We start from the raw sequence: 21902 nt of genomic DNA, 5'->3' as shown, positions 1-21902 counted from the left end.
ATGTTAGTTGGCTCCTGCACGCCAGCCAAGGGTTGCTTTATTTCAACAACTGCAAAGCTGGCAGCACTTCAGCTTATGGGATGTGGATTTTACATCTGCCAATGATGAAAGTTGGTTTTATAGTAAAATATATTTGTTGTCAAACTTAGCTGCGGGAAACCAGTCTTATCCAAACTTAGTCCAGTTTGGACTGTGACAGAAGGACTGACCTCACTGCCAAGAGCAAAACAGAGCTGGGACTGAAGTGCCTGCTGCATTGCTCTGAAAATTTGGCTGATGAGAGAGCTGCTTGCAGATCACAGCCACTCTCTTATCATCAAATGGACTATGTAAATGTAAGTAAGCAAGCATTAGTATTTTGAACATAAAGAACAAGAGGTTGAAACAGTGGGAACAGGTACAGCAGGTGGCAGAAAGCCCAGCACTTTTGCCAGGAGACTGTTCCATAATCAACTCTTTAAGCTCACTTGCTTAGAACAGCCTGGGTGGCTCACCACACTTTTACCAAGGAGCTGGATTTGACTAACCACCAGGTTCTTAAAAGGATTCAAATGCATTTCTGCTGCAGATCTGAAGTGACAGAGATCTGTGCTTTTGGCAGCCCAGCTCTCCATACTGAAGGGATTGAAGCAGTGGCAAGTGCCCACTTTAGGGATTAAAACGCCCTGCAAGATTTGCACTTCCCATCCAGCCAGTTGCATGCACACAGGTGGCTCTGTAACAAATAGCGGGCTGCTGATTTAAATTTGGTAGTGGCAAATAAGAGACCAGATACAGGATGCACATATTCCTGACAGCCCCAAGAAGCTACCCCAGAATTTCACAGAGGAGGACTGCCTCCTCCCTGCCCACATCACAAACACCAATCCATACAGCAACAGATGTGATGAATGGTGCAGGAACAAGGAGCACTGGGGCCCAACCTCCACCCAGTGCAAGATATTTTTAGCGTCTAGAAGAAAGTTACTTTGGCAAAGGTTCTAAAATATCTTTATATCTAAGCACCTTACTGTAATGTTGTAATCCAATTCTAAGAGATCCCACCAGTAATAAACAGATTTGGGCCAGGAGCCAAGACAATTTTCAATACCTTCTCCATTATGTACTGGCAGATCTATGGAAGTATGCACCAATCTTGGGTGTGTAGTTTGGTTTTGTTGCTTCTGAAACGCACCCTTGCCCACCTCAATATACGCAGGGCTTTTTTTCCCCAACAGTAGCACAAAAACAGTAGCTGAAGTAAAACTTCCTGCAATCCAGGTGTATGGAAAGTAGTCTGTTTCATAAGCAGCACTCCTTACCTGTGTGGAACCAGATGGCTTTCAAAGACTTTGCTTAAAAGCCAGCAAGGAGATGTTACTCTTTGGTGCTTCTAGTGCACTGTATTAAAATTTACACAGAAAACAGCACTTCGGTGTAATGACACAGGACTCTCCAGCACAGAGTGTTTAAGTGCTCAGTGTGCAGAGACCATACAGCAAAACCAGAAATGCTTGGTGTTTTTCCAGCAAATAAACATAACCACATGCATCTCTCCCAGCTAAATCAGAACAAAAGATATCAAACCAGTCTATGTTTTAATGGAAAAAGGACAATGCCTTAACTACAAAATATATTAAAATACATAAATAAGTTACTGTAAGAAAAATAACTGTTCTGAAGTTATACCTGTCTTGCATAAATATCACATCTACACTTAAACTAATGCTTCCTTCACGAAGCTTTGACCTGTGTAGTAACATCTCACCTGACAGCTTAACTACAATGCTACCTTTGCAATGACTTCACGCTAGAGAGTAGGGGACTGAATTAACTGCTTGTTGTTCCTGGTCCGTTATCTGCCTGCAAATGCTGCCTCTGTGCAACTGCTGCTCCTCTTCTCATGAAGGGGCTGCTCCCACACGCATTATCCTGAACAGTGTATGAAAGTTGTTGCTTCTTATTGCATCCCGACAAGCACTGATCACTTGTGCTTTAGGTCTGCCAACTGTAAAGAGAAAAAAAAATAGAAATAAAGGAAAAAAGCTTCAGTTAGTAAAAAACGTGTAAAAATACTCCATTGATCACATCTCAAGATTTAGGGGATTCTTTCAAATATATTTTAAACATACACCTTTTTTCTAGTGCATAAATCGTTTCTTTAAAGAATTGTCTGTAGCTCTTTTTTAGGAGAACTTAAAGGACTTGTTGAAAAGAGAATGCCATAAATGGACAAAAACATACCTCCTTCCCCAAAGACCCACAGAGGTAGTAATACAGACAAACAGCCCCACTTGACAGTTAATTTATAATGTTGCTTAATAAAAACAAGAACTTAAACACTACTTTAAAAAGTGCTTTTAAAACTGTGTTCAACAAAACTAGCAATTTTTATACCATCAAGAAAGCTAGAAACCGCTTTGCACTGTTCTAAAATCATGATCCCAGATGATACTGGACACTCACAGTTGACAGTTACAGGAAATTGACTAGGCCTGAAAAATGAAAGATTACTTCTACTAATTTATTTTCAGGCTAGCAAGCCTGAAGCCACTTAACTAACGAAGGTGGCCTCCAAATCCATTTTATCTGCCTCACTATGGTCCCAGGGTCCACGTTCCCTTCAAACACACACACTTACCACGTAACTGCCCAGCTCTCTGGATGGCCTGATTCACAGCTTTCAGGTTGTTCAACAGCTCTGTGTGATTGTTGCAACGTATTTTGTATTGATTTATTAAATCTCTGTTAAGATCATACAGCTCAATGTAATGTGTCTTCATGATTTTCCTGGAGGGGAAACAATCAGTCCAGTTATTTGCATCTCTGGGGACAAGAAAGTCATTCCTACTTTGTCAATATAAAGGTGTAGCAATACATGGTTGCAGTGGCTACCACGGTTACCTGCATGTCAGGCAGCTGTAAGTCAACAGGCTTGTCTACACATGTTGGTTATACTTATTTTTATTCTTAGTTTTGCAGTTACTTCATAAGGCAACGCAAAGAGGAGATACCACTTTCCCCAGTGAAAGTAACACTGTCTTGCTCAGACCTCTTTTGACAGTAAAGATAGGACATTTGTATAATACAGCAACCTGGAGTGAAAAGATTTGACACCTAAAATTTCTTTCTTGGGGTTCTCAAAAGTTCATACACCACAGACAGCTTTTACTGCCTTCTTCCCTCAGTGTATCTTTCTAATGCATCTCACCATCCCAAGTTTGATTGACCCTATGGGATCTATGCTAAGCCCCTATCCTTGCCCTTTTGCCCTCCCCAGACTGGTTTTCCACCTGAAGAACAAGACAAGGCTCTAGGGGAGCACATGTGGGACCACCAAAGGAACCAATTTTGCAGAGTTGTAACTAGGCAACCCTTGTATTACATAAATGGGGTTTTGTGCTCTTTTCTGCCTGAAAATCAAAGATTGGCTGTTCTAAACACAGAACACACACAAGGTAAGCAGCAATTGCTCACATGTCCCCCTGGCATCGTGCGTCTTCTGCTTGAAGCAGCATGCTGCGGATGAGTCTGGAGTGTTCAGCCATGTCAGCAGTGAGCCTCTGATTCACAGCATGGTGTTCATCCACCTGTACAATGCAAACAGTCAGCAGAAAGGGCCCATGGCACTCCGGGCATACAGGTAATAGTTCAAGCTAAACCTTGGGCAAGTGTATTAGGAAATAACATCCTAACTTAACCTACCAGCATTCCTGGGACCATTCTCCTTGCCCTAACCTCCCTGCCTGCCAGAGCAGTAAACTTGGGTTCATCAGGCTGAGATACACACACCTTATGCCCTCACTCAAATCCATAGCTCAGTCTTCCAAACATTTTACACTAAGTGATCAACTGCTGATGACCAAGGGCCTGAATAAACAGAAAGCAGAGGGTGCCCCATTATCCTTGGCACAGAATATACAGCAAGCTTTAGCTGGCTGATTTCCATGAAGACAGAGCAGTTTAGAGATCCTCTCACAAAAATGTCCCCAGTGACTGCTTAGCTGCCAATTTAGAAATGGCTGATACCTCCTCACCTTGACCAATACCTTTCGCAGTTCCTCAAAGTATGCAGGGAAATCTGCTTCCACCTGCAGATCTTCAATGGCCAGAAAGGAGGTCATGGACTGGATAATATCACCAGCTAGATCAATATCATCTGTATTGATGGAAATCTGTTGGAAAGGAAAGAAAGCACTTCAGCATCCTTCCATGCCAAAGTATCTCCCAGAACTGCCCAGCAGGACTGCTTCTCAAACCCAGGCTCAAAGCAGTTCACTCTGTCAAGAGGCAAAACTGCTGCATGAGAAAGCTCAATGGCTTTCAGTAGACAAGGAGACACTGAATTGCAAGCAGCTTTTATCCAAGCCTGGGCCAAAGAGGCATCTGTGCATACAAGACCAGTGCAGAAGTTACAAGCAGCTTTTGTGCCTCAAATTACAGCTCCCTGAAACCACTCTGTGATTGAACAAGTATCTTCCTATAGATGTGTAGGCTAAGCATTTTTCTCCATTAACAGCCCCTGGAATTTTACCAACTAAGAGTAAATAGACCCAAAAGTTTCCAAAAGCATCCCTAAATCATTAGTACTTTCTCTGCCTGTTCAGTCATCCTTAATTTTTACTGCCTCAAACTGGCACCACCCTTAAGTTTCACTGGAAGATAATTAAATGGGTGTTCCCCTTGTTCATGAAGGTACTCACCTCTCCGCCAGGCTTGATTTTGATGCAGAGCTGGCCTGCATTACGAAGGGAAGTGAAGCAAACCTGAAAGGGAACGCTCTGAAATTCCACATCCTCTGGCAGCAAGAAGCTCTGATTCAGCCACATAATGATCTTGCAAAAATATTATGAAGAGCATCAGCCATCATCTTTGTGGAAAGCCTGGAGAACCATGCACTATCCCTGCACATGATGTACACCAGGGCATTCTGTTCAGGGTACCTTAGAAACTTAATTTACTAAATTTCATCTCCTAAATCCATTTTTTTAATAAGAACAGTTGATTTTTGCTCCAAAGCTGAATATTCCTTAAAAAAATCAAATCCAACAACCAGAGATCACAGCCCAGTGTCAAAACATGAGCCCAGGCCTGGAGACTGGAGAAAGCTGGGAAGCAAGGCTTGGTTCTATTGCAAGAAGTTGAAGAGAAGTTTCATCTTGTTTTTTGCTTTGGACATTTAATGCAATAAAGGTCATGTAAAGATGGCACAGCCCTACAATTATAAGGGAAATTACCAGCTCTAATTACTGCCATCCTGCAATTCAGATCCTTCAGAACCAAAGCTACAGCACTGCTGCTCATCTGTTGTGAAACTGAGCAATTATCTGGGCACTGTACTGTCTTTTTCTGGCTCTCTGCTCACTTATAAAATTCCTCACTTGCTACAGGGCTCCTGCCACTGGCATTCCATCAGCTGTCACACAGCAAACAAGATTAATATCTGAAACACCTCATGGTCTCAGGCCATTAGTTCCTGTAGGAACTTCTGAAGCAGGGAACGTCTCAGTTGAGACATCTTTTAAAGAAGGAAGAAAAAGCACTGAGACAAATTGTAATACACAAACTCCAAAAGCCTGCAGGGCAGTTCACTGCACAATTTTTTCCTTTGCTATTGGAAATCTCAAGCTAATGGCAAACCCCCCAACTCCTCAGGATTTGAAAACAGGAAACAGAGCAGAAACTCACCCTTTGTGGCCTCTCATTCATTGTAAAGTTAACAAAGCTCAGGGGCTCTGCGGATGAGTCCGGGCTGCTCAGGGCATACATTGAGAAGCGGGGAAGCTGTCTTGTCAACTCAAATACATGGAACTGTGTGCTGGAAGCAATCCAAAGGGAAAACAGATGGTTACTGACATACCAGAGATTCACCTACTGCAACAGTTCATGATTCCTTCTAGCAGGCTACTGACATCAGAAGCTTTCAGCTACGTAATCGGCTGCCTACCATTTCCCAGGAGACAAAAACATTGGAACTTGGAAATTCCAGGCTTATCACATCATGAGGTTAAAAAACTCATCCCCATTGCTTACACTTTCCATAATCCTTCCAATGAAATACACTCCCTAGGCTAACACACTTAAGATTTTACAATGTGATTGGATATTCTCTTTAAAGGTTCAGTGAAGTCTTTTACTAAAGGAAATAATAAAAACAGATAGAGAAAATAAACAATAATTCAGTTCCATGGGTTCTTTCTGCAGTGGTTGGCTAGCTCTAAAAATATGCCTCCCTGTTCAGAGAAAGGATGCTGCTTCCTAGGGCACTGCCAGGTCCAGCAGATGTGAGCAGAGACAAGTTGTTTTCAAGCACATGTGAAGACTCATTTTATTTCTACAGAAAACTGGCAAAGTGCTGGCTTGAAATCAAGCATATGGTACTTCCTATTTGCTCTGAAAACAAATGGGTTCAGAGTTACTTTGTAGCTTGAAAGAAACCACTATGTCTCCAGGCTTGCTCAAGTACTTTCCACAAGAGGAGCCATCACTTGGGGCATGGATAGGCAGCCACCACAAGCAGGCAGCCTGGATACAGCTTCTGCCTCTCCTGACTCCCTTCAGAGACCCACAACAAAGCATCCCCCCCATAACAATCACTTGCTATTCCCCTAAAGGCAGGGCCAGAGCACAACAGGTCCCAGTGACTCCAAAGCATTTAGACTTTGTCTGAAAAAGAGCTAAGCATCAAAGGTGGAACAGTGTTTTTAAGAAAGTATTTAAGCTCTCCTTCCAGTAACACAGAGAAGTGGGGCACCAGGGAATTAAAGGAGCACTTCCAATTGGATAAGCATGAAGCCATATCATTGCTGCTTTGTGGTCACACACTTGGCTCTGGACCAGTGGAGATCACAACACAAAACTCACCTGTTCCTGTAACCCACAAAGGCTTTGATGTGCAAATCCACAGGAACATCCTTGGCTGGTGTAAGGGGAACACGAATACAGCCTGAGAGATTCTGGGGACTGGGGTGTACCACATGGCTCTCTCCTTCAAATATGCCCTCAGCAAAGATCAGCACAGCACGGATGATTGTGTCTTAGCAACGGGAAGAAAAAGCAGTTCCTAAATTAAAAGCTGTCCTCTGGCAACAAACCACAACTATTTTCAGTATTAAGCATGGTCAACTCTTTACACACCTCCTCTGAGTAACCCAAGTAACCAGCATTGTCACATCTGGACCTGACTCTATCCTCAGCACATGTGGTGCTACATGAATTTGGTATGTTGGGGTAGTTCCAGTTTTGCATGTAAAGGCAGCAGAGGTGCAGCTGCACTCATACAATACCCTCACTAGCATAAGGTTAATGTTTGGAGTCAACACAGGGAGTACTTCAGGGATCACCAAGATTCTTTCATTCAAGTAAAACGTTAATTGCCTTGGAAAATAACACATAACAAGAAACAAATTCCACCAAACTCCTCTCCCTTTAGACCCATCAAAAGAACACAGCTTGACTCAAAACTCTCTGAAAGGAAAGCAGCCACAAAGGGGATATACAGGCAATAAAAGGGAGACAGGAAATCATCAGCTAAATATAACTAAATGTTTGCATGAATTCACATGAAATGAATGTCAATGGTTGCAGGTTACTACTCACCATTTGTGGTGGAAATACATAGCTCCACATGGGCAGACCGGTTGTCAGAGCCCAGATTAACCAAGAGGGCTGTCTGGAGTTGCGTATTTGCTGGAATCATACCTCTCTGCCCATCTATTTTCTTAGTGTTCAGTTCAGCCTGTTGCAAAACATACACCCTTCTGTATTTGAATGTCAATATTCAATTCAAGCAACCCAGAAAACGTTCATGTAAGTGAGTCCTCTTTTCTTGCAGAAGACTGTGTTAGAGCAGTTCCCAGACTTCACACACCTATACAAAGCAGCTGGATTAAGCATGGAGATGTGGACACTTGATTGTAATCTGTTCCAAGTGGTTTATTGTCGATGAAGATCAGGGTCTGCATGCAAATTTTTACTCTGAAAAGCATTTAACATCTATTCAGTTTTAGGTGCAAGATTAACTCCATGCTTCTGTTGTGATGGTCTTTAACTATTCAAATACATTTCTGCTTTTCACAGACTGTTTCTGGAAGCTCTTTATTTCTGTGCCTTCACCATCATGCCACAGGTGTGCTTTCCATACCCTGACAGTGCTGCCAGTTCTCACACAATTACCTGATCATCTCACACAAGCCCCTCTGGCTCCTGAGATGGCTTATCCATTCAAAAATAAAATTTCCAGTTATAAGCCAAAGCACAGGGCTGGACAGAATCCAGACCCAAACACAACTGCTCTGGCAGGATGAAGGAGCAAGGAAAATGTCACTTATTAAAATACAAAAAAACAAGTTCTGAACTCGCACAAGGAGCAAGCCAAATACAGAAGGAGGAAGCCACAGCAGACAATCTTGCTGCATCCCAAAGGTTACAGCCTCGATTTGTTCGGACTGCCCCATGACCACTTCCCAGATTACTCCTGATTTATTAGCAACAGGAAGGTATGTTTCAGCCCTACATCTTGTTTAAATAGTACCTTTGCACTTTCCTCATAATTTCTTAATTCCAGCAGCAGATTTTGTTTCTTTTGACTAAGTTCTCGGATCATATCCTGCTCAGCACTTGTATCCATCAGGTTTCCTTTCATCTCCTCACCTCCTGGCAGATAGCCTCGGACTGTACAGAAAAAAAAGAGCCCATTTCAGCAAAGCTTTTCACAGCTTTCCCAAATCTTTCATTTCTGTAACAAGACCCCCTTGTACCATCTCAGCAGCAAACACTTGTTCTGATCTTCAGTTGAAAACCTGAGCATTGATTTACACCAGCAGAGGCTCTGACTTTCCAGATGATCAGGACAAGAGAACTGCACATTCAAAAAAATGTGACTTTCCAACCTGCCTTTAAGCTGTCTTCACCTGACCAGACAAGTGCAGAGCCCAGCTCTTCTGCCACAGGATTCCCACTGTAATCGTTCTTTCAGGTGCTTAGACAAGTTTGCAGCTATGCCAAATTAGTGAAACATTTACCTGGATTCCTAGAGCTGGTCAGAGGAGTTGCTGCTGTCTGGAAGTGACTTCAAGTCACTGACAGTCAGCGAGTGGTGTCAGCCACACTAGTTTTTCCCCAAATCAAAGGATACTTCAAGGGGTAAGGCCTGGAAGTATCTTAGTGGAGCAGAGTTATGGAAATATTTCCAACTGCCTCTGGAGACAGAAGAGCTGAGCAGATGGGACAAAAAAGCTTGCTATAAACTTCCATTTTGCTCTAGGGCTGTGTGATCTGATCACAACTGACAATGAAAGTGAGGGACAAATGTCTTTTGCCTGCAAAGAGTATGCTGCCTGACCACATATGACTGCTGCTGACTGCATATGACTGCTGCTGCCCCATAAAAAGTTGTAGGGAACTTGAAAAAGCACTCAGCATGCACACTGTCTTCCAATGAAAGGACCTGCTTTATTACTTCTGAGTGAATCATTCATTTAAAACAAGAGCAAGACAGAAACACAAAAGAACACCTCATGTGGAAAGATGTTGTCCCCAAACAGAACTCTAATGACAAGGACTATGAGAATGCATAGCCCAACAATTATTTAATACTGTTTTACTGTTTAGTAACACCTAAACGCTCCAGCCTAAAGGAATCCACAATGTGCCAAGGTTTGTCTATGACAGACTCATCAGAAAAGATGATCATGTTCAGTAATGTTAACTTACACAGCTCTGCTAGGACAAGGTTTCTTCAGACCTGTACAACATTCTGCTTCTGTAAGCTTGGGAATAAGATTTATATGCTGAAGCCCAAGCACAGAAAATCCCCGCAGCCTGTTATTAAGACAGGCAGCAAAACACCCTGGTATTAACAAAGACGGGCTTTTGTTCCAAATGGCCACAGACGCCAAGCAGTCAGATAATCACACCAGTGTCTTTTTTGAAGCCATCCCTGTAAATTCATGCTAAGCTTATTCAAATAATCTGTGATCATATTTGTACCCACTCACAGTAACCAGGTTTGACTTCTTGAATGCATGGTGGGATAAACCCACTGGTTCTCCAGTCTTAGGATAGCATTTTCCATGGAGCAAAACACTGTTAACATCTAAAATTTCTCATAGAAGAACTATGCATCTTTAGAAGAAAAATAACACACACAACTCCTTAGCTCTCTAAACACCTTCACCCACTGTAAAGCACAAAAAAAAATCATCACATATAGGCAAGAAGATACTCTATACATTCACCTATAATAATGTTGCCTGAAGAATCACAATCTGTACTGAATGCAGTTATCTTTGCATTATTAGCATGGGACTTCTTGAGTTAGGCAAATGAATTTTGATGCTTCTTAAATCATAATGAAACTCACACTGATTATCACAGGGAAGGTAATATTCAAAATCCTGTTTGCAGATAGCATAATTCAAAGTTCCCTTAACTTCACATAAAGCAAAAGGAACTTGGCATGCAAAAATGCCTGTGGAACTGAAACAATATTTAGCTAATCTGAGATAATGTGATGTGCCTGATATTACTCTGTATTAAATTAATAACCTGAACAGCGCTCTTACTTTCACCATCAACTGAACAGCAGATTAACTGGTTGCTCCCATCCATTCTGTAATCCCCCTCCACCACTCCTGCAATTGAGGAAGCAAAGTTGTCCTTAAAGATGACCTCCCCAGTTCGGTCATTGCGTGCATCAACCTGGAACAACAAAAAGTTCCAAGACACATCAGGAATAGAAAAGCTAACCCCAAAATAGATGTCATGCCATACTGTGAGCTGTTAACCGAAAACCAGCTCTGCGCACAGAACAACAGGTAAGTTTGCAGCTCTACTGATCAGAAATACCACATGTGAAATAAATACCATCAAGAAATGAATTCTAGACAGACTCAGCTAGAAGGAGCTGCTCTTCAGAGATGCTTCCCTATGTTGCAAACAAGAGGAAGCAAAGAAGAGGACTGCTAGTCTGCACTGGTAAGCTTATGCACACATGAATGCAGCAGTGACGGGACTAAACCAGAAACAAGCTTAATGCAGTATTTACCACCTCTCCTCTCAGCTGCAGACCTTGTGTGGTGAATTATTTTTATACACAAATACCACAACCTTTAATTATCTTTCACTGAAGAAGAAAGAGGGGGGCTCAGTTCTGTGTTGTCTTTTTCCAAAGCCTAGGACCCAGCATTAATCTTTCTAGGAGCTAAGGACTGTTTCAGTACAAGAAGCAGGAAAGAATCTGCCAGTGAGAAAAAAACAGAAAAATGAGTAAATGAAGGAGAGCTTCTCTCTTTAACAATGTTATACACCTAATCCAGCGTAAGTTTACAACATATCTGGACTCTAGACTGCTGGCTTGATATGAAGTTAATTAAAGTCCCCCAGGCTAATAAGAGTAATGAGAGGTGTGAAGGAGAGGTTGTAAAGCATAGCTTTACAAAAAAAAAAAAAAAAAAAACCACCAAAAAACAACCTGGCAAGCTGTGTCCAGGAGAGATCTGCCAGCTAGAACAGTAATTTCTGGCAAAGGGGAATGAATACCAAGAAACAAGCTTAAGAGCTGTATAGAATGCCTTCACATAAAATTAAATAAAGCTTGATTAATCTTGCACAGTCAAGACTGATGCTGCTCTCCTGTTACATAACTGCTTTGTCTTCCCTATGCTTGAGATGTTTGAGAACACTGAGGAAACATTCCAGAGGATGATTAGCATGTCCTCAAGACAGCTGGAGAGGCACTCAGGAGCCCTATGATCCTGTGGCATATGATCTCTGCTGCCATAGAAACAACTTACCACGCCTTAGTTGTTGAATCTGAGCTAAACAGATCAGCTTTTCTCTGATCTTCCACTTGGCAGAGGATTCACCAGCCAAAGTAGGTTTGCTGCAGTAGTTCTCAGTTTTCAACAGTCTTTTTAATTCTGTGGCTGTTTTCCTTCAGATAATTTCACAGCCTTGTTCAAACACAGCTTCCAGATTTATAGCTCTTCATTTCACCTCTGTATAAACTCACCTTCCCATTGGACCAGCCAGTGATCAACTCAGATACACCATCAGAGTTCAGGTCAAATGCATGTATGCTAATCGCTTGGTTTTTAGACTGAGAAAACACAAAGAATACATTAATCACAGACTGGTTTAGGTTGGAAAGGACCTGGAAGATCATCCAGTTCTGCCATGGGCAGGGACACCTTCCACCAGACCAGGTTGCTCAAAGCCCTGTCCAGCCTGGCCTTGAACACTGCCAGGGATGGGGCAGTCACAGCTTCCCTGGCAACATGGTCTAGTGGAAGGTGTCCCTGCCTGTTCAAGCCATCACCAGCAGTCCCAAAAGCACTGAAGAAACTGACACAGTATTAATTTTGCATGTATGTATAATTATAGTTAGATATAAATACAAATTTTGTAAGACTAAAATTACATTAAGTTCTATGCTCAGCAGATTTAAAATTCATCTAAAGGAGTCAGGGTAACATCAGAACAACTCAAGATAAGGCATCAAAACTCCTAGCAGCCTTCAAGCAAAAGTGATGCTATACCAGCACCAGACTAACCTTAATCCTCCAGTAACGGTTTGTCTTCTCGTAAACTCCAACTGTTCCATTAGAAAGAGCATAACCAAACCGACTGCCACACATGGGGTTAAGTGCAGTAACAGTCTGTGAGGGGAAAAGAGGGAGGATGGGGATACACGAGTGTAAACTTCTACAACTTAAATAGCAGAGAACAAACTATATAATCTCCACATGAGAGGAAAATATTTACATGAAAAATAAGTCTGTTGTAGGAAGCGTTGAGTATTGATGCAACTGTTTTTACAAATCAATTTGAAATCACCAGAGGCCTGTAAGATTTCCTCACACAAGCTGAATTACCAGCATTAAGATACACTTCAGCAAAGATTTGCAGAATTGTCCTCAAACTATGTACTTTGACCAAGTATTTCCTAATACAAGCAGCAACATAACTGCTCATAGGATTCCTGGGGTCATCAGTGCTAACACATTGTCACTGCAAACCTATTCCAAACACACAACACTCCTTAAGCTTCAGGAGCTGAGGATGCCAAAGAGTTTAACTTTACATGGGATGGGAAAGTCCTAGAGACATAGAATCATAGAATAGTTAGGGTTGGAAAGGACCTTAAGATCATCTAGTTCCAACCCCCCTGCCATGGGCAGGGACACCTCACACTAAACCATGTCACCCAAGGTTCTATCCAACCTGGCCTGGAACACCAACAAGGATGGAGCATTCACGACTTCCTTGGGCAACCCATTCCAGTGCCTCACCACCCTCACAGTAAAAAAACTTCCTTGTATCTAACCTAAACTTCCCCTGTTTCAGTTTGAACCCATTACCCCTTGTCCTATCACTACAGTCCCTAATGAAGAGTCCCTCTCCAGCATCCTTGTAGGCCCCCTACAACACTGGTAGAAAATCTTTGCTCAGGATTAGTGAGATGGAAGTGCACAGCTGGACTTCCCTGGAATACAATTAGAACACCAGGCTAAGTATTATCTAAGTAACAGCTCCAGGGAAAGACCTGAGAGTCATAACTCAGCCTGCATCTTACAGGCTGAGTTAAGATCCCATCACCTTCCAATTCTCCATTGAGCTAAGGCTCTCAGTGCTTGGAAATGCAGATTATTCCATGCACTAAAACTGGAGATTTCAATGTACGGAGGAACAATTGCAATTTTCTGTCAAGTCTTTTGTATGACATAGTACAGGACATTTCTTTAAATTAAAAACTTCACCAACTTCTTAATTAAACCCAACTGACTATGCTCCTTAATTTTCTTACGATAAAACATTTTTTTTCAAACCTCTACATTCCCTCTTACCATCTTCTATAAAACATTGTTTTCAAACCTCTACATTCCCTCTCACCATCTTCTCTAAAGCCCTTCCCAAGTATCCCAATTGGCAACAGTCAGAAACTCACAATATTCCCTTTATATCTGACAGTCCACTTATAAATTCAATAATCACAACAGTCTATGGCTTTAGTTTCACCAGAATGTTATTAAACCAAGGAAAATGCAAACTATTCAAGCCTCCCAAAACAAGCACATTGTTCCCTGAATTTACCTTCCTAAAAGGAAAAGTTTAGGTGCAGCTGGGTCCTTTTAAATTAGGACAGTAGGACTCTGACAGGTCTCCTAAGACTCTGCAGGTGTGAATTTAAAACCATTCTACTGTGGACTTGGAAATAAATCATATATGACCTTTAGCTTCCCTTTAACTAGAAATCACACCATGACTCCACTGTATGGACAGTGGAAAGTATTACGGGTCTAATGTGTTTTACAATGTATTACTAATTCCAACTATAGCAACAACTTCCTTTCTTAGAACACTGCACGGATTTGTCTTTTATAGCTCTTCTTAAGTGGTTTAATAGATAATTAAGCTTTTTAGCCCCAACTTGAACAGGGAGACCTCAGATCCTTAAGGACAAAGATCTGTAACATGTCCTTACTCTACCCTGAGCCCAGAAGGGTCACAAGAAGACTAAGCAAACTCTCATTTACTCCCTTCCAAGCAACCAAAATTTAACACTGAGGATCTTCTCTTGGTTATTAAACAAACAAGCAACTTCCGCACCTTTTACTCATCTCTCTGTAAACCCATACTTTCCACGCCATACTTTCCTTTAGGAACTGCAGCCCTGTTTGCCTGGACACCCCTTTCTACCCTGCCATGCACTTATCTGGATATACACAGGGGCAAGTTACTTCATTGTGATTGTGTCAATGCATTTGAGGAAACCTGCAGAGGACATTCTTTTGCCCAGAAGGCACTAAAAGATTCACAACCCAGTAACCTTAACAAACTTTCAACAGGGCCTTGCCTTTTAAGTCAAACAGCAGTTATTTTTCTCAACCTGGTGAAAGGCTCGTAAATAAACAAAGAAAAAAAAAAAAAACAAAAAACCCCATGCATAATGAAAGATATTATCAAACTCTAAACTTCTGCAGTTCTAGCAGAATAGATATGGTACCAGATAGTTAAATAACTAACTTCACAATAAATTTGAAACAGAGAAGCTTCACCTCACATAACAATATCAGCTTCACCAGCAATTATAACAAACACTAGCGAGAAGTAATTTACCTCTGTCTCTGACATTTCTGCCACGATCTCATCTTGCTTGAACACCCGGATGTCGAAATCGTCAGAGCCAACAAGAAGCTAGAAGAAAATAGCCTACCTTAAAAATAGTTCTTCAACCTAAGGAAAACAAAAGGACTTAAGTGCCCAAGGGGGAAATAAACATCCCAAGTACAGCAACAGAGAGGTTTTAACAGCTCTGTGAAAAGTTGCCAATGAAACAAAAGGTACCAAGACACCATTTCAGAAGCCTCCTGTTGATCAAGTATTAGTTATACTTTGTTTTGTCAAGTTACACTCTACAAAAGCACAGTGAAATATCTGGGGTAGAAATGAGAAAATGTATTTAGGAACACCAGGGATATGCTGTTTTCTTACTGTAAAAGATCAAGTGTTCTAATTCCTAACTGCAACTGTACACATCAAAAACACTATGTTGCCTGTTGTTAGAGCAGAAGACCTGAGGCTCAATTCTGACTTGTACTACACTGTTTCAGAGAAACTGCAACTCCCAGTTACTAGCCTGTGAGCAAATAGCTGGTGAAAAAAATATCAAAAACATTGTTTAGCACTGAACATACCTCATTTTAAAAAAATCTAAAAACTCATGAATCCAAGTATCAAACCACTGCTGCTCCTCAAACCAAAATGGTGGCTGCACTACTGAAATCATTGGTAAAATGGGCTTTAACTCAGTGTGAATGATTACACAAATAGGTCATCAACACTAAGCTGGGTCTTCTACACTCTCATTCCTTATTGTTTCTTACATCTTTGTCCTTTTTATGTCTTCTAGTTAAGCAAGTAGAAGATGTTAACTGAAAAGGAGCTCCATGGAGGAGCTCTTTCTAAAGATGGTCACAGGCTTCTATTTTGTAAACTGAGAAACCAAAGAGCAGATCTGCTTAGTGCCTTGCCCATAAATTCGGCCATCAAATCAACTACAAACAGAATTATAAATCAAAGTTTAAGCCCTGGAAGTACCTTTCCCCACTGGAACTGATGAGTCTTATATCTTCACTTGGCAGAATAAACACAAATCCATATCAAAGTGATTTTTTAAAAAAGATTAAAGGCTGCTCTTTTTTACTTCCAAGTAAAGATGCTTCCAATCATGACAAACTAAATTACACCAAGGTAAGGCTACTGTAGCTATTGAAATAATTTACAACAAATAACAATGTAAGAGGTACAGATTTCTTGACCAGTTGCAATCACCAGCAAAAAGTGACCAGCTAAAACATGGAATCCTGAAACAGTTACCGGTGATGCTGCATTTCCCAGAGGTGCCTAGAAGATGGGAGTTTAATATAGTTTGATTCAACTCATCCACCTCAGTGTCTTTGATTCCACTAGACTGGAATTTGAAAAAGCAGGGGAAAAGTTCTTCCCCAAAAAATGTTGAGCAAGGTGAGAGGAATTAATCTGTATCAATCTAACATCCCAAGGAAAAAGTAGCTACAACAAATTGTTTTTGTTTGCTACTAAATTACAGAACTATATTCATGCAGTTTTAAAATCAGTCAATTTTAAATGTAGACATATTTTATGGGAGTGGGAAGAACAGAAATTAAGTTAGCACACCCATTTATCAGACAACACACAAAGTGATAAACAATTTAATAAGATGCTTCTGCGCATTTCCTTAGAATTCCAATTTTAAACCAGAGACAGTTTCACAAAAGCCACAGATAAAATAAACTTAAAAAAGAAAAAAAGAATCACCTAGATAATCAAGATTAAAAGAACCCTAAAAAAATATCAGCAAATGCATGCTGGGCTAACTGGCAGGGCAAGTTAGCTGGATAACACATCCAACTCTGCTTAGCTCAAAGAAGCATCACATTATACCACCCACTGAGAATGAACTTTTCTCAAGGAGAAAAAAACAGCAAAGTATCCCAAATAAAACAATTTAGAAGCACAAGTGAAAAACATCTACAATTAGTGCAACAGATCAGTTTCCCAGTTTCTGAATCTCCATACACTATCTCCACTTTCTGTAACTACCTCTCAGCACACAGGAAAAAAATACACCCTAAGGGAAGTTGTGCAGGAAAAGAATGGAAAACCTTAATTTTTTCTTACTTCTGGAAGACCCCAGTCAAGCAAAGGGTCTGTTTTAGTAACACATAAGAGACATAGAGGCCCTTTACATGTCACTATAAATACTACAGCCCAAGTAAACATTCTTTCCTACTTACGAGGAAGATGCCTGTTACACGTTATTTTTATTTTAAATCAAAAAAAGCAAAGATTATTTCATTTAGCCATGTCACTATGAAGAAAAGGGAGAACGGGATGTGAAGATGGATTTCTTAATCTTACCAATCATAAGCACAGATTTTTACGAGCTCATTTTTACACATAAGATGCTAGCTAGCTTTTTATCTGAAACTTGAAAAAGGATTTAGAACCACATTCAAGAAATTCCATTGAGAACAGATGCCTTGCAATTGATGATCACTGGCATTTCAGTGTATTTCTCCTGGTGTAGTTAAGGAAAATGAGAGAACTTTTCCATTGAAGCCAGCAATCAATTTACCAAAGCAAGGCAATAATGCTGTAAAGACCCCAGCTATGCCTAGTTTTACACACCCTGAATAGTGCCAGAGTCCACTGCTGCTCCCGAGATATGGGCTGAGCATTTGTCTTCACTGAACCAGAGGCTGAAAAAGGCATAACTTCACTTCAACTGGTAATTTAAGTCAATCATATTCGATAACCTATGGTTTCTTGTTATCATTTCACTACAAGACCATGAAAACAGCTGAAAACACATATAAGTGGCTACAAACCTCAGTTTTGCCATCACCATCAAAATCACACAGTGCTAATGAACGAACGTTGTCTCCAGTGACCTAAAATGAGAAAGACGGTACTTGATACTGATGATCACTGTCAGAAGCTAAACTAATTTCATGATCTCAAAAACAACAGAACAATTGACATAGCCAACATTCAAGCAACACCTGATGATCTAAACACAGTTTAAGGTCTAAGATAAATTAAGAAAGACAAACAGCCAAATTAATATTTATCATAATAAAAAATTCAAGAGGAGTTAGTGCCATTGAAAGAATCTTGTAATAGCATCAAAAGCACTATGTGTAGCCTTACTGTCCAAAAAAGGTCGTTTCCTTCATAATCAAAGCCCTGCAGGGCACAGTTTCCACCAATAATAGCAAGTGGAGAAGGAATATCTCCCAGATTCCCAAGAACTATTGCATTGGCTCCATCTGAAACCTACAGATATACAGCAAAGGAAAAACAAAGAGCAGATAAGGAGACATCAGAGTACAGAAATCGAAACAACGTCACCACTGACAGAACTGAGTTCTAGATTTTCTGAATTTTGTCTTGCCAGGTGATGTGTGACACGTTATGGAAGCTTGTTCTTGCATGTGCATACAAAGACATACATCACATTCATACTTTCTAAATATTGCAGGTATTCTAAAGCAAAGTGTGCTGAATCCCAGACTAGTTTGGGCTGGAAGGGACTTTAAAGTTCTTCTAGTTCCAAACCCCCCACCACAGGCAGACACCTTCCACTAGACCAGGTATATAAATAATGCAAAGAACACAAGCATAATTAGAATCATAGAATGGTTTGGGTTGGAAAGGACCTTAAGATCATCCAGTTCCAACCCCTCTGCCATGGGCAGGGACACCTCACACCAGACCACGTCACCCAAGGCTCTGTCCAGCCTGGCCTTGAACCCTGCCAGGGATGGAGCATTTGAGCAACAAAAAATCATTGACAAAGTAATGTAAAAACTGTCATTGTTAGAACGGAAAGAAAAAAAACCCAAACATTTAAATTAACTCGCCTCTCTGTAAAACAAATCTGAGTTGTTATATACATCATAAGCCAACAAATTAGTCTGCGTTCCAACCAGAAGACAATCATAACCAAGCTGAGGGTTCAGCACTCCTGAAGCAAGACAACTGATTGCTTGATTAATGTTGAGAAGCGAAATGTCCGAGTCTTGATTACTTTGCACCATTCGGTTTGTGCTTGTTCTCTGCCCGCGGGCGTGAGGATTATGAATAAAAACCTGTAATAACAAAGATACAAAGATATTATCACAAAGCATGTATGTGTTTGTGTACAAACACTAAAGACTACTATTTGGGTAGTAACTGTGATGGGGAGGAAGGGCACTCAAGCATCCAAAGCGAGGACAAAAGAATGGGGGGATTGCTGACAATACTGTTCCTGACAGATATGCTTTGGTTTTAAACTATGCCAAAAAAAAAGGAAATGGCAAGAAAAACGCTCCTCTGGCCAGAGGGGTTGTGTCACCACACTGAAAGTGGCCACTGAGAACTCTTCAGAGGAAGGCAAAACTAAAATGAGCAACAACAAACTAAGCAAATTATAGCCAGCCCTTAACAGAGTTCCCAAAAACCCCAAACACTTCGGACAAATTACTTGGTATCACTAACCTCCATTTCTTGGTGAAGATGGTTAATCTAAAGAGGGGCCTGTGATAAGTAAGTTTTTGTTCTCACTGACCAACATTCAGTCACCGTAATTGTTTGGAACAGACTCAGGGGATTGCAGGATATACCTAACAGCCTTTGCTTTGTGGCTGTACAGTTCATCTCTCAAACAAGCCCTCATTTACACTTCCTAAAGGCAGGCTCCAAAATAAAATTAGTAATGATGCCAGGAAGCATCCCAAATGACCCATGTCTGTATTTACAGTAACCCAAATGCCACTGTAGATTTATGCTTCAACCTATGTTTGGTTTTAGCTGGGCTGCACTAAGCTGAACCCTCTGCTGTTTACATCTCAAACCCAAACAGAGCGCACACAGCGTTTCCTGCTCCGCAAGGCATCGTTTGCAGAACCTTCGCACTATGCCTTAAACCCACGACTCCAAAACGTTCCCCAACAGCCTGGGCTACCACTATGAGCCGCTGCCACCGCCGGGGGTGGAGAGCGAAGGACGCGGGACACCGCCGGGCCGGCTCTACACGGGAGGCTGCAGGCCTCAACGCGGGTCTCTGCCGCGGCTCGCAAAGCCGCTACGGGCGCCGTGCGGAGGAACCCCGCGGCCGAGCAACCCTCAGGCGGAGCCGGTCCTCTCAGCTCGGTGGGGCTGCGGAGCTCCCAGCCCGGGAGGCTGCGCCGTTACCTTGCCTGCCTGCGTGGCGGCCGCCAGGCAGGGGTGCGTCCCATCGTACCGGCCCAGCGCCACCATGCGGGGCAAGATCTTGTGGCTGAGCTTCAGCGTGAACACGGGCACCAGCATGGCGGGGCCGGGCGGCCTATGCAGGGACGGCCGGACCTCGCCGGGCCTCAACAGGCCCCGCCGCCGGACGCCGGATGCCCTGGGGCCGTGCACCGTACGCGCGCACAAGCTGGCGCTGCACCGGGGCGGGGCCTCGCCGGGCGGGGCGGGGCGGGGCGGAGCGGAGCGGAGCGGGACTGGATGGGGCTGGCGGTGGCAGGCGGGGCGGCCACGGGGGGACATTGCTGTGCCGGGGGGGCGGCGATTGGGGTACACGGAGGGAGGTTACGGGGGAACTGGGGATGTTGGGGTGGGACTGGCAGCAGTTGGGAGTGCAGGGGACAGGTTGGGGCAGATAGAGGAGATGGGGAAGATGTGGGGCAGATGGAGGTGGTGGAGGCGCAAAGCTGGGGGTGCAGTTGCAGAGGTCAGGGAAGCTGGGGGTGCATCGCAGGGGCAGTGGGGGACCTGGGTACAGGGGTGCGGAGGCGATTGCCCCCGGGCAGTTACAGCAACCTCACCACCGGCACCACAATCCCACGGGACCAGCACCCAGCTGGGGCCATGGGGTGTCCCCTTCCTGTCCCCAGCCCCCTGCCCAGCCCTCGCTGCCCCCCGGCTGCCACACTCCCCATTGCTCAGACATCCATTAGTAGCCCAGTGCTTGGTCCCTCCTGGAGCGGAGGAGCAGCAAGCCAGTACAACCAAACCCGGTGCCAGTTCCCATCCCGGCATGGATTTCAGTACCCGGATTCCTTAAGGGTCTCCAGGGCGCCTTCTACCTGTCCACAGGCTGAATAGTGAAGCACTCTCTCAAGGTCATGATTTTCAAAATTCTTAAATTATTTTGAGTTTAAGAAATAATTTTAACCCAATAATATCACAAGTGCCATAAATTCTCTGCAGTCTCTGACCATTTACCAAATCCAGCACTTGCCATTCACTGCCACATTATTACCCCTATCCCGACAAGAGGCAGGTCTGGAGAAGGATGCTCTGGAACAACAGCCCTTTCCTGCAGAGGCCACCGGTTTGATGCAAGGATTCATTTGTTTCTAGGAAACCTGGCAGGCACATCCCATTTGGCTTTTACGTGTGCATCAGCCAAGCCCTGGCCAGCAGCAGTGTCCCTGCCCTGCATACAAAGGAAGGCTCTCACAGACAGTGCCTGCGTGGAGATCATGCGATTCCAAATGAGACGGACACTTTTTTCTTCTTTTTTATTGTTTTTACGAAGTTTTCCTGGCAGTTCTATCAATGTGCCATTATACTTGTGGAGAACGAGGCAGCAATCACGTGTGGCATATTAAAGAGGAGGTTTTTTTCCCTCTTTGTGGACCTGTTTTGGGTGAGCACAGATCTCGATGCAGTCTCACCATGGGTCTCCCCAGCTGGGTGCCAGTTTGGGTACTGGAGCACAAAGGCAAAGCAACAGCATGAACAGCACACAACAGGGTGTTGCTCAAGCCCAAATGCTACTGCCCCCCCCCCCCCCAGGAAGTATCTCCAGCGGGATTGCAATTCCAACCAAGCAAAAAGGGGAAAAAACTGAGCTCAGGGAC

The 21902-nt window shown here is 42.8% G+C and overlaps 1 protein-coding gene across 2 annotated transcripts; it reads right to left on the bottom strand.

Annotated features, from left to right (window-relative positions):
• Positions 1 to 1560: 1560 nt before the first annotated feature.
• BBS2 (Bardet-Biedl syndrome 2) lies at positions 1561 to 20461 on the bottom strand. 2 transcript variants are annotated; one of them, XM_005152253.3, is made up of 17 exons: positions 20245 to 20461; positions 18930 to 19157; positions 18217 to 18342; positions 17895 to 17957; positions 15100 to 15177; positions 12534 to 12638; positions 11993 to 12079; positions 10545 to 10680; positions 8513 to 8652; positions 7579 to 7717; positions 6844 to 7015; positions 5668 to 5797; positions 4683 to 4814; positions 4017 to 4154; positions 3457 to 3569; positions 2621 to 2769; positions 1561 to 1987 (listed from the first exon to the last, which is right to left on the bottom strand). In XM_005152253.3, exons 1-17 carry the CDS (start codon positions 20359 to 20361, stop codon positions 1881 to 1883), a joined length of 2160 nt encoding a protein of 719 aa, XP_005152310.1. In that variant the 5' UTR covers positions 20362 to 20461; the 3' UTR covers positions 1561 to 1880. The 2 variants fall into 2 exon arrangements, with proteins under 2 accessions (XP_005152310.1, XP_030907658.1); XM_031051798.2 differs by lacking the exon at positions 18217 to 18342.
• Between the last annotated feature and the right edge of the window lie 1441 nt (positions 20462 to 21902).

The sequence above is a fragment of the Melopsittacus undulatus genome, chromosome Z (genome assembly GCF_012275295.1).
Source record: "Melopsittacus undulatus isolate bMelUnd1 chromosome Z, bMelUnd1.mat.Z, whole genome shotgun sequence".
In the NCBI taxonomy this organism is placed as follows: domain Eukaryota; kingdom Metazoa; phylum Chordata; class Aves; order Psittaciformes; family Psittaculidae; genus Melopsittacus; species Melopsittacus undulatus.
The sequence above is the reverse complement of the archived record's forward strand: the minus strand, read 5'-3'. Positions and strand labels throughout refer to the sequence as shown.

Coding starts and splice junctions, on each gene's coding strand:
- BBS2 (XM_005152253.3), bottom strand. CDS start 20,361: ATGCTGGTGCCCGTGTTCACGCTGAAGCTCAGCCACAAGATCTTGCCC. Junction 19,158..20,244: donor CCGCCACGCAGGCAGGCAAG/GTAACGGCGCAG, acceptor TTGTTATTACAG/GTTTTTATTCATAATCCTCA. Junction 7,718..8,512: donor ATTATGAGGAAAGTGCAAAG/GTACTATTTAAA, acceptor GTTTTGCAACAG/GCTGAACTGAACACTAAGAA.